This window comes from Pseudorasbora parva, chromosome 17 (assembly GCF_024679245.1).
Source record: "Pseudorasbora parva isolate DD20220531a chromosome 17, ASM2467924v1, whole genome shotgun sequence".
Lineage (NCBI taxonomy): Eukaryota > Metazoa > Chordata > Actinopteri > Cypriniformes > Gobionidae > Pseudorasbora > Pseudorasbora parva.
The window spans coordinates 2,132,541-2,145,424 of NC_090188.1; the positions used below are offsets into that span (position 1 = coordinate 2,132,541).

Below are 12,884 nucleotides of genomic sequence, written 5' to 3' on the forward strand. Positions count from 1 at the left end.
AATAATATTGCACAATTTTTACTGTAGTTTTGATCAAATAAATGCAGCCTTGGTGAGCAGAAGAGACTTCTTAAGAAGACATTAAACTATACATTTTTAGCAGTGTATGTGAGTGTGTGTATGTATTTGTGTGCATGTGTGTTTGACCCTACACTCTTGGCGCTGATTGAATCTTTTCTTCTATATGTTGGAACCCCTAAAAGGTGCACTGCAGAAAAGTGCTTTTCTTACTCAGTATTTTTTTCTTGTTTCTAGCCCAAACATCTACAAATTCTTAAAACAAGAAGTATTTACTAGACAAGCAAAAGTAATTAACTCAAAATGAAGAGAGTTTTTGCTTTAAATAAGATAAATAATCTGCCAGTGGGGTAAACTAAATAATCTTAAAACATCATTATTTTTTCTTACCCCGTTAGCAGATATCTTATTTAAAGCAAAAACTCTTAATTTTGAGTTATTTTTTCCCAAAACAAGACAATAATTTTTAACTGTTTCTTAATGTAAGAACTTTTAGATTTAGACTAGAAATAAGACAAAAATACTAAGTAAGAAATGCATTTTTTGAAGTGTTCTACACTAAAAAATGCTGGGTTGTTTTAACCCAATGTTGGGTCAAATATGGACAAATCCAGCAATTGGGTTGTTTTAACCCAGCGATTGGGTTGTTTTAATCCTGCGGTTGGGTTAAATATTTGCTTAAGACAACCCACTTGCTGGGTTAGTCCATATTCGACCCAACATTGGGTTGTTTTTTAGCCAGAATTTTTTAGAGTGTATATAGAACCCTTTTTAAGTGCCAATGGGGTCCTTTTTTGTCATAATAGAACCTTTCTAACTATAATTAAATAAATATTTAACCCAACCGCAAGTTTAAAACAACCCAATCGCTGGGTTAAAACAACCCAATTGCTGGGTTAGTCCATATTTGACCACACATTGGGTTAAAACAACCCAACATTTTTTAGAGTGTAAGAGAGTAGTTTTCGGAGGTTTTGAACTGTGTCTCTATATCATACATGCACTCAATATTTCCTCTCCATCCTCAGGAGAATGTTTCTTTGGCTGATGTTCTGTCTTTGAGGGACAGCGGGCTTTCGGAGCAGGAGTTGTGGGCGGTGTGTGTGGAGTGTGTGTGTTCTCTACAGAGCATCGCCCTTTCTCCGCTTTTTCACACACTCTGCGTAACGCCCGACACACTGGCCTTCAACGCTCACGGCAATGTGTGTTTCATGGAGCAGCTCAACGGTGAGTCATCGGCTTCACACTGCAAAAAATGCTTTTCTTACTCAGTATTGTTGTCTTGTTTCTAGTCCAAACATCTAAAAACAAGAAGCATTTACTATGGGGAAATAACTTAAAATGAAGAGAGTTTTTGCTTTAAATAAGATAAATAATCTGCCAATGGGGTGAGAAAAATAATCTTAAAGGTCCCGTTCTTCGCGTGTTTTCGAAGCTTTGATTGTGTTTACAGTGTGCAATATAACATGAGTTCATGTTTCGCGTGTAGAAAAACACAGTATTTTTCACACAGTTGTCTTATCTGTACAGCGCTGTTTCCTCTGTCCTATAAACGGCCTGATGATTTCCTTGTTCTCTGAAGTCCCTCCTTCAGAAACACGTAACGAGTTCTGATTGGGCCAGCGCTTCCCGCGCTGTGATTGGACAGCAGCTTAGCGCACGTTGCCCGGAAAGGTCCCGCCTCTTACCATAACGGGGAGATACGTTAGTTAACAAAGCTAAACAGCGTTGCACTTTGTGTCATGAGTTACATAAACTGTTAAACGGACCGACTTAAATAATCAAATACACTTACCGGTTGTGGCTCATAAACAACGCCTTCTCCAGACAAAGAGGGAACTGCGTCATCTTTTAAGAATAATCTTTCTGCGAATCCGGCTTTAAACTGATTGAGATTGAGGAAGCAGTCCTCAGCAAAATGTGCTGCACATAGTTTTAAATTGTGATTATAATTTTCCGGAACCGAGTTAACCATAAACTGTAGCCGTTGATCTCGTACAGCGTCCGTGGGAAGGCCAAACAAAGGTGATCTGACTCCGGGATGAAAATAACAGCGCTTCAATGGCATGGCCACAAACACACTCTACAAAAACAACGCTTCCTATTCTCGACCTGCGAGAGCAAAAGGACAACGCCCCCTTTGTTGCGTGTTCTTGTGGGCGGAGGGTTCGTCAACAAACGGTTCTAGTGACGTCATCACAGCAGGAAGTGCAGCGGTGTCGTCCAAACCGGCCGCTCGCTGTAGGCGCTGAAAGGGAACTTCTGTTAAATAAAATATCTCGCTTGGCATTGAACTTTGAGCTTTATAATTTTACAGGTATTATTTATGCTCTAACAGCAACATTACACACTAACTAAAGTTTGAAAGATGGAATCGCAAAGAATGGGACCTTTAATTCAAACAGAAAACAAGATTATTTTTCTCACCCCATTGGCAGATTATTTATCTTATTTTAAGCAAAAACTCTCTTCATTTTGAGTTATTTTCCCCCAAAACCAGACAATATTTTTACTTGTCTAGTAAATGTTTCTTAATAGAAAGACTAGAAACAAGACAAAACTATGTAAGAAAAGCATTTTTTGCAGTGCATGAGTCAAGCGCTTGCCTGGCTTTATTGAAATATTGCTTTTAATGCACATCTCTACAAATGGATGGTTTTGACAGACGTGTCTTCATAAAGCTGGGAAAGTGTGATTTTATTCATCTGCATCTCATGTGTTGGTGTGTTTCTATTGTGCAGTTGGATAATGGGGGCATTCATTTGCATAATAATTAACAGATACGACACCCTCCCACGAGTGTGGAAAGTGTGCCATAAAGCATTATTAATGTGCATTTTGAGAGTGTCTAAAACCTCTGAGATAAGAGCGATCACAGAGAGTCAGGATCATGTTGAGATAAAACAGTAAAAAATGCTTTAAACTGTTACTTTAATAAAATTGTAAATTTGTTTGCACTTTAAAATAAGGTTCAATTTGTTAACATTATCAAACTACATTTGTTAACGTGAACTAATAACATAACACATTCTACACTGTAAAAAATTATATGTTCAATAAGTTATGACAACATATGTTTTTACATTGTTTTAACTCATCAAAATAAGATAAGAAATGTTAAACTTGTTTTTATTAGTTATACAAGATGTAACTCATTTTTTAAAGTCAGTTTAACATTATTTAAGTTGAAATAACTTAAACATCCAAGTCGATTCTACTGCAAAAGTTCAAAATTTGCCTTTTTTTTACAGTGTAGAGCAATTATTATTTTAATTTGCTAATACAATATTATTAAAACACCAGAGCTAACTTATGAACGTTGTATTTTTTTAACTAACTAAATTTAACAAAATGTCTTAATACTGTAACAAATGTATAGTCAAACTATTTTTTTGCAAGTAAAAGCTACAAGTTACCCAATAATTTTCTGTGAAAAACAGTAAAAGGACATTTCCAGACCTGCCTGTGAACAAATGTACTGCTCATTGCCAGTTAATGTTAATTAATGCCTTAACTACTGTTAAATAATAAGACTTTAGTGTAAGGAGTTAACTGTATTTTTGCTGTAATGTTTTGACCGGTAAAAATTATGAATTACCATATAATTTACTGTAAAACAAACTGTAAAATTAAATTCCCAGAAGTCCCTGTGTAAATGTACTGCTCATTGCTAGTTAATGTTAATTATTAATGCCTTAACTAATGGGACTTTTTTTTTGTAAAGAGTTAACTGTCATTTTAATGTGAAATACTGTCAAATGTATGGTTTTTGCAAGTGAAAGCTACAATTTGCAATATAATTGACTTTGAAAAACAGTAAAGTGACATTCCCAGAAGTCCAAACAAACTCATTGTTAGTTAATGTTAAGTAATTAATACTAATGTTAACTAATGTGACCTTAGTGTAAAGAGGTAATTGTAATTTTACTGTAAAATACTGTCAATGTATGGTTTTAGTAAGAAAAATTATAAATTACCATACAATTTACTGTAAAAACAGTAAAAGGACATTCCCAGAAGTCCCTACAAACAAATTCATTGTTAGTTAATGCTAAGTAATTAATACTAATGTTAACTAATGTGACCTTAGTGTAAAGAGGTAATTGTAATTTTACTGTAAAATACTGTCAATGTATGGTTTTAGTAAGAAAAATTATAAATTACCATACAATTTACTGTAAAAACAGTAAAAGGACATTCCCAGAAGTCCCCTGCGAACAAACTCATTGCTAGTTAATGTTAATTAATGCCTTAACTAATGTTAGTAGGACCTTTGTGTAAAGAGTTCACTGTAACTTTACTGTAAAATAAGATCAAATTTATGTTTTTTGCTAGCGAAACCTACGATTTACAATATAATACACTGTAAAAAAGAGTAAAAGGACGTTCCCAGAAGTCCCTGCGAACAAATGTACTGCTCATTGCTAGTTATTGTTAATTAATTTCTTAACTAATGGGACCTTAGTGTAAAGAGTTACTGTAGTTTTACTGTAAAATTCTGTCCAACTAATGTTTTTTGCAAGGAAAAACTATGAATTACCATATAATTAACTTAGTGTAAAGAGTTACGTGTAATTTTACTGTAAATTACTGTCAAAAATTATGGTTTTGGCAAGTGCAAACTATGAATTATCATGTTGAAGCCATTTCTATGTTAGTAATAATGTTTTGAGTTCATTTTGTAAAATCTGAGAAAACCTGTGTTGCAAATGAAATGTAGAAATTGGAATGTAAACAGTTAACCAGTGATCTAGTATAATGTAATTTGATTGGTTGCTCGATTCAGTATGAAATAAATATAACCCGCGAAACAGAAGCCGCTGGTCTTTGGACCTACACTGCAAAAAATGCTTTTCTCACTCAGTATTTTTGTCTTGTTTCTAGTCCAAACATCTAAAAGTTCTTAAAACAAGAAGTATTTACTAGACAAGCAAAAGTAATTGTCTTGTTTTGGGAAAAATAACTCAAAATTAAGAGAGATTTTTCTTAAGATTCATTTTCTCACCCCACTGGCAGATTATTTATCTTATTTTAAAGAAAATCTCTCTTAATTTTGAGTTACCCCCCCCCCCCCCCAAAACAAAAAAGACACACATTTTTACTTGTCTAGTAAATGTTTCTTAATGTAAGAATATTTAGATATTTAGACTAGAAACAAGACAAAATACTAAGTAAGGAAGGCATTTTTTGCAGTGTACACGGAACTGCACAGTTAATTTGTAAGAAAAGTAAAGATCCTAAGTTTTTCTTTTTATTTATTTGTTTTATGTTTTGAGATTCATTCATTAAACTTTGAATTCAAGACTTTATTCACTGACGTTTTGTGTTGAGTGCAAAAGATCCTCAAAGTCCTAAGCTAGTGTGTCAGATTATGCCATATCATTTACTGTGAAAAACAGATATTATTATATTGTAATGAAGTTCGTTCATGGGAAGGAAGGAGGCGGGAACCGGCGAACGCTCAACAAACATTTATTAAAAATAAATAAACAAAATGAAAGTAAAACCGCGGACAGCCCCTCACGGACGACTGCCCGCAAACACACACAAAATAAAACGTGGGCAGCCCCTCACGGACGACTGCCCACAAACACATAAACAAAACTAAACATAAATTCCAGGCCTGGTCCTCTCTCGTCTTCCGCTGTCCTTGCTCCTCCTTATATGCTCCCGTCACATGGCCGCGAGACGAGACCGGTGTGCCACGCAGCTGGCACTCGTGAACGTTAATCACCGGCCCGCTCTCGCGGTCCCTCGCCCCGCTGCTTGCCACATCACATATATTATATTATATTTTATATGGTTTTGTTTCTTCTTATTTTTGTTATCAGTAATGTACTTTAGGCACTGCAAAAAATGCATTTTTTACTAAGTATTTTTGCCTTGTTTCTAGTCTAAATATCAAAAAATCCTTACATTAAGAAACATTTACTAGACAAGCAAAAATTATTGTCTATTTTTTGTGAACAAATAACTCAAAATGAAGAGAGTTTTTGCTTAAAATAAGATAAATAATCTGCCAGTGGGGTGAGAAAAATGATCTTGTTTTCTGTTTGAATTAAGATTATTTTTCTCACCCCATTGGCAGATTATTTATCTTATTTTAAGCAAAAATCTCTCTTCATTTTGAGTTATTTTTCCCAAAACAAGACAATTACTTTTGCTTGTCTAGTAAATGTTTCTTGTTTTAAGAACTTTTAGATGTTTGGACTAGAAACAAGACAAAAATACTGAGTAAGAAGAGCGTTTTGAGTTACAACAGCACAAATATGTCATCCCGTAATACAATTCGGTCTCATGATACTGGAGGAGAAGATATAAATGAGAACCACCGTTATCCTCTAGTCCTGATATCAGCCTGAATGTCATTCTCAAAGGCCACACTGTAAACTTTCTAAATATACCGCTGAGTTCCTCTGCCCGAGGAGCTTCTGGAGGATCGGACACATTCAGGAGGAGAAAGCCTGACCTATTTAACGCATCCAAACTCTGCAGAAGAGTCTGGAGGAGAGCGTCTCTTCTCACCGTGCCCTAGTTAGACAGCGAGACGCTGCAGCAGAAAGCTCCTCTGTGACTTACACACTTATTCACACTCTCTCTCTTACTGATGAAGGGAATATAATCACAGCCACTGCTTGCATACTGGAGGTTTTTGCGCATTTTGACCCATATGATTTGTCTTTTTGCGATTGTTTTATTGGTGAAGTGAATTTTAAGTATTCTCAGCACTCCTAAAATCTCATTAACCCCTTAACTGTCACCCCCCTTTTTGAGAATATTCATAAAATGCACTAAACTTAAAGCTGCAGTCCGTAACTTTGCACTCTAGTGGTTAATAAACAGAACTGCATGCGTCTTGCGGAAGAACATTGCAGCCGGAGCTACTTCTCTCTGTTTATGTCTATGGCAGATCACGCAGCTCCTCCGCGGCGGTACCTACAGTGGCGTAACTTTGTTTTAAATAGTGGGTGGGACATAAATTGCGCATCATATGCACGCGAAAAACTGCTTACTATATGCATGCCAAAGCTCATTTTGACGTATGAGCGCCCTTCACACGTCAAAATGAGCTTTGGAGTGCATATGGTACGCAGTTTTTCACGTGCAAATGATACGCACTATATGGCGTATTAAGCATTGCTGATACAGTGTGATATCAGATGTAAAATATGTACAATAACAATTGCAGAAATATTTGTCCGGAAATCAATTAAAAAGTTCATTTATTGATATAGATCTCGTTTAATTATTGCATCTAAACACAATATAGTGTTAGTGCCACGATATTTCACGTGAATAAAGGCATATAGATTTGCACACTTTGCTTATAATCCCTGGTTTAGTCTGTTAAACTCGTCAGAAGTTCTCGTTTCTAATCTGCCCTCGTAGGCTATTTTTTCTCTCATCAAAACTGAATATCATCAGTGGTTGTACATCAAGAGCAGGGACAGTTTTTGTGCATTTTGTTTCGTGATCTGACCGGAACGAATAGAAAGTCTCTGCAACGGCGTTAAGCGTTCGATTAAAGCGCTCGTCTGTGTGAAGACTGCAGGAGCCGCGAGAGAAATCTGCAGCACTGATAACAGCGGCAACGAGCGCCAGATCGCCTCTTATTTAACAAACGAATGAAATGATGCTCTTCTAGTTAACCAGAGATGTTTGGTTTGTATTAGTTAGGTTCATCCGTGAAGCAAGATGTTTAAAAAAAAAGTGGTGGTCATGTCCCAGCCGTAAATTACGCCTATGGGTACCTCCCAGTCTGGCCTGAAATAGTCCCAATATAAATACTTATTATTAGTGTACCATAATGATTCAGGGTAAGACAAAAACACAGTTTGGAAAATGGATTCATGCTGTACATTCTCATTATATAATTTTTGTAAATCTTGAATGTTACGGACAGCAGCTTTAAAGGGCAGTCTTGGGTATAATTACACTGTAAAAAAAATGCTGGTTTTTGTTGGTTTAACTTAAAAAAGGAAGTAACCTGGTTGCCTTAAAAATGTCAGTTTATTGAAATTAAAAGTTTGAGTTGATACAATGAAGGAAATTTGTTTAATAAATAGAAACTCAAAATATCTGAACCACATAAAAAGTTTGATAAATCATGAAAATAGCACAATTCGGCTGCGTCATCACAAATAAAACACACACAATTACCCAATGTGCTTACAAAATCTTTTAATAATATTTTAATAAAGGTTGTCGAATCTCAAAAAAATGTTAATTGTATTAACTCCAAATTTTAATTTCAATAAACTCAAAATATTAAGGCACCCAGGTACCTTTTTTTCTAAATACTATTTTTACAGTGTAGTTACTAAGTAATTAGTTTCTGTAATTGAATTACTTGAAAACCCTTGAAAACGTAAAGTAAGGGATTACTCTTATTTTTTCTGTAATTTAATTACAGTTACTCCTGATGTAATTGAATTAAATACTGTGTAGACTGTAGAATAATTATATATAATATAATAGTGGAATTAACATCAGAATTTAAAGTCTAACTTTAACATGCATGTTTGTATGTATCTTCTCACATTTGTAATACTTTGGTCAGTTAATAAGAATAATTTATGTAGTTTTATGTTATTTATTTGGAGTCGTTTTATGTCATTCCTTGAATCACTTAACTAGTCGAGGTTTAAATAGGATTCAGGAAGTAATTAGTAATAAGTAATTAAATAGTTCTTGGAGAGAGTAATTTGTACGGTAAGATGTAATTAGTAACTCGTAATTATTTACTTTTTTAGAGTAACTTACCCAAAACTGTTAAAGGGCTTAATTCAAGAATGGTTTGGAATATAGACTTATAGATATAGAATATAGAGTTTGGTCTTGATTTAAAGAAGACAATCAGCATATTATTGCTTAAGTGAAAGCATTTGAATATGAAAGAATGGAAAAGTTATGGAACTTTACGTTTACTGAAAATTAAAAATGCAGTACTAAATATTTTTTTACTTGGCCTCACTTTATATTAGGTGGCCTTAAGTACTATGTACTTACATCAAAAAATAAGTACAATATACTAACTGTGTTCAAATTGTATTGTAAAACACCTTTGCTGATATTGAGGTGGGATAAAGGTAGAGTTAGGGTCAGGTGTGGTGATGTGGGTCAGTTTAAGGGCAGGGTTAGGTGTAAGGGAAGTGCCAACTGTGTAATTACAAATGTAACTACAGAAATTAATTACAGACGTAATTACATGCAGACATTTTTTAAAATGTAAGTACAATGTAAAAACATGTATGAACACAATAAGTGCATTGTATCAAATGATTAATTACAATGTTAGTACATAGTAGTTAAGGCCACCTAATATAAAGTGGGTCCTTTTACTTTATATAAAATATTTATTTTACAAAAAATATTTTGCTCTAAAATTAAAGCCATATGTCTAACCAAGTTGTGTTCCAAATGTGAAGTTGATGTCACAAAAATGGAAGTTCCCATGAGATTTTGTTTAGGCGCTGTACAAAAAATAGCCACCGGGTGTCGTTCAATTTCTATTGATTGTTTTTTTGATGCATTTTCCTGTAAATTTCTGTCCAAATATCACTTCCATCATAAAACAATCACCAAATATGGAACCTTGAGACTCAGACCTTTCCAATAGGATGTGTTTTTCAAGATTAGAAAAGATTTTGATTATAAAAGTAGTTCAAATACATTTCGTAATATGAAGCATGACACCGCCCACTAGGGGGAGGAGCCCGCTAGAAGAATTTAGAGTACCGTTTCCATAGTAACGCAACGTCGGATTTCAAAACGGTTTTACAGGATGAATTTTGGGTTCGTAAGCTTTCAAATGATACCTAATTTATGATAATTACTAAAATATATGATAAGAAAAAAGGCGTTAAAAAAGAGCGCCAGCCGTCCCGCCAGCGGTGACAGTTAAGTATACACCTAACATTAAATATTAAACTTCAGTGTGCACTGATACTTTAAAGTGCCCATATTATGTTTTTTGGGGGATATTTCCCATTCATGTAGTGCAGGGGTCTCAAACTCAAATTACCTGGGGGCCGCTGGAGGTAGACTCTGGGTCAGGCTGGGCCGCATCAAATTTTCCACAAAAAAATCTGATCCAATCTTCTCAATCTTTATTATTAACAGTTCTTCAACATTAATGTTTCTTCTGACCATGAACACGGCTTCTCTTGCTTTACTCGTGTTTTTTTTAATATTGCCAATATATTTTTGGATCTGATTATCCTTCGTCCTTCGCACCTATCTATTTCCCAACAGGTGTGTGATGGTAATTGTGTACTAATAAATATGGCCAATAGAAATTAAATCATTATGTAATACTGAAAAAATAAATGTTTTTATTTTTATTTAAAATAATAGACTATTTCAAAGCAAGGCCATAACCAGGTCAAACAGATCAGTGAATGAAATTCTAGATCTAATTCTAGTTGGGAAATAATAAATTTGGGACCAATAAATTTGCATTAATTGTCGTCAAATATATTATTAGTCCCGAGGTTTTTCGCATGAGTGAATAAATACGTACATCCGCTGCTTATATTTGAGTTCCTCAGTGGTCTAATAGTAGACTTTTAGTAAATCGTCTCAAATGTTCAGAGTTTTAATCCGCTTATATAGTTTTCTTCATTATAATGTTCATCAATGATTGTATATTAAGAGCATGGAAACGTTGCATTTTGTGTGTGTGCAATTTAGTTTTGTGATTTTACCGGAAAGAATAGTCTCTCTTCGCAACGCGATAGATTGACACGCTCGTCTGTATGTGTGTGTGTGTGTGTGTGTAGACTGCGGCAGCATGTGCGCGAGCCAAAAGAGAATGTAAATCCCGCCTACTTTGATTTGATTGGCCATTTGAGCGCCGTTAAACCACATTCATTTCGACTGTCTGAACATGTCAATCACGCGGTGTCAACCAATTACACTGCATGAGAGAGGGCCGAGCTAACTCTCTCAAACACACACACACACAAAGTGAGGCATAAAGCGCGGCACACGCAACAACTCCGGTTGACCAAAAAATGGTTTTCAGAGCAATGCGCGAGCCACACTAACACTAAACTTTGATGTCAAGTAGGGGGCCACAAAATATCATCCTGCGGGCCGGGAGTTTGAGACCCCTGATGTAGTGTGTAATGAAGCTGTCTACAATGTTTCAAAGAACAAAGTGCAGATAAATAAAGTTTTTGTCTCCTAAAATAAGAAGCCATTCTGACCTGAATAGAGTCGTCAGTAATTCCAGTCTCACTTTGTAACTAATTTGCATATTGCCGCACTCTGGTCTTGATTGGCTGAATAGCGTCTCTTTGCCCCGCCCTTGATCTCTGAGACTGGTAGAGTTTGGCTGTTTTCTGCTGAGAATGATATGGTAAAACTCACCCCATCGTTACTCTTCATATCACTGTGTGTCAAGAGCTGAGATTCGGATATGCTAATGAGCGCCTATTTTCTGACCAATCAGAGCAGAGCAGCTCTCAGAGAGGCGGGGCTTAGAGAGACTGACTCTTCTAATGAAGCGTTTGAGACTCTGAGAGAAGAGAGCCGATGCTGCAGGGGAGATTATGAGAGAATTACAGCCCTTTTGACCTTGGATGCGTGAGAACCTGTTGTAGGAGACCCAAAAACAACATTAGGAATGTATAAATTAGCCTGGCTCTGCCCTCCTACGTACTTCCGCTCAATTTTCATTTTCCTTCAGTACTACGTCTGGGACTGCTGTGTAGTCTTAGGATTTCTCCGAACAAATTTTTACCGGTCCAATCAGCGAACAGAGGGAGTGTCTGAGAATGATGATGTTGATGTCGAGCGCTAGTTTGAGATGTAGTTCAGTAATGGCGGCGGAGAGAGATGCAAACTAAACCATTCATTGCATTGTGGCACCGCTGCCGAATATCCAGAAGCTAAAGCCGGAGCAATAACAGTCTTTGCTGGGGTTTGTTGGTGATCCTCCAACAGGGTAAATTCGGGAAAAGTTTGATTTTCCAGATCGCTTCGTTAGTGATGAAGGAGTTGCTGAAGCTATTCGGACGGTAACTGTTTCTCGTGGGGTCAGAAGGTATTGCCATCATTTAAGTTACAGGGACTGGTCAGTTATTTTATTGCCGCCCGTCTCTCACCACCCGCGTAAAAATCCCCGGCCGAGTTACCGACTGCTTTGACAAACACAAGGTCGTGTTGATGTAACAGCTGTCCGAATCCACATCTCTGAGTTTTCAACAATATATCACTTCAAAATTCACTGTTTGTAATCATTTTTGACCCCTGCAGAACACCGTACGGTTGCTTTGCTGTTATTAGGATGCATTTATAGACTTGTATTTCCTTAAAATGCTGGCAAGTATTTAGAAGAGCAATATATTTCATCACCTCTCAAACAAATTAAAATAAAAGCACTTAAACATTTGAACTGGTCCGTTATTTATAGCAGCATTTATTATCATACGAAGCATATGACATTTTATTTACAGCATACAATGATGTTACGGACCACGTGTGCGCCGCGTTCCTGATCACAAAGCTCTCCTGTCCACCGTGGCGTGAATAAATCACAATCCGAATGCACGAGTTTTAGGTTTTATCCTATAGTTTTATTACTGAGGTGGCATGCACATGTGCACTTTTATTTTGTCGGATTTCCATGAGTGAAACAGATGAAGGGCGCATGACATACGTCACGACCAAACGTTAGCGATTGGTTATGGCAGATCCAGAGCGGCTCCGGGCAGATCCAATAGTTTTAAACCTCAACAGGGTGCCCACCTTCGCGGAAATAAACCCTTGTCAATGGAGAGTGGCCAGACTCTATGAACAAATGAAATGTACGAGAGTCTGGTAAAACCAGGCTATGTATAAATAGCATTTTTGCATTATAT

General features: G+C 36.1%; 2 protein-coding genes across 2 annotated transcripts in view; one reads left to right on the forward strand and one right to left on the reverse strand.

The window, feature by feature from the left end:
- Positions 1 to 12,884, reverse strand: part of LOC137045489 (uncharacterized) — a 153,960-nt gene that overhangs the window by 36,830 nt on the left and 104,246 nt on the right. The gene's annotated exons all lie outside the window — the stretch shown is intronic.
- The window catches only part of LOC137045496 (kinase non-catalytic C-lobe domain-containing protein 1), a 74,422-nt gene that overhangs the window by 5,286 nt on the left and 56,252 nt on the right, over positions 1 to 12,884 (forward strand). Inside the window, exon 2 of the mRNA XM_067422163.1 lies at positions 1,047 to 1,245. Within this exon, the coding sequence (XP_067278264.1) occupies positions 1,047 to 1,245 (199 nt within the window). The remainder of the gene's footprint in view (positions 1 to 1,046; positions 1,246 to 12,884) is intronic.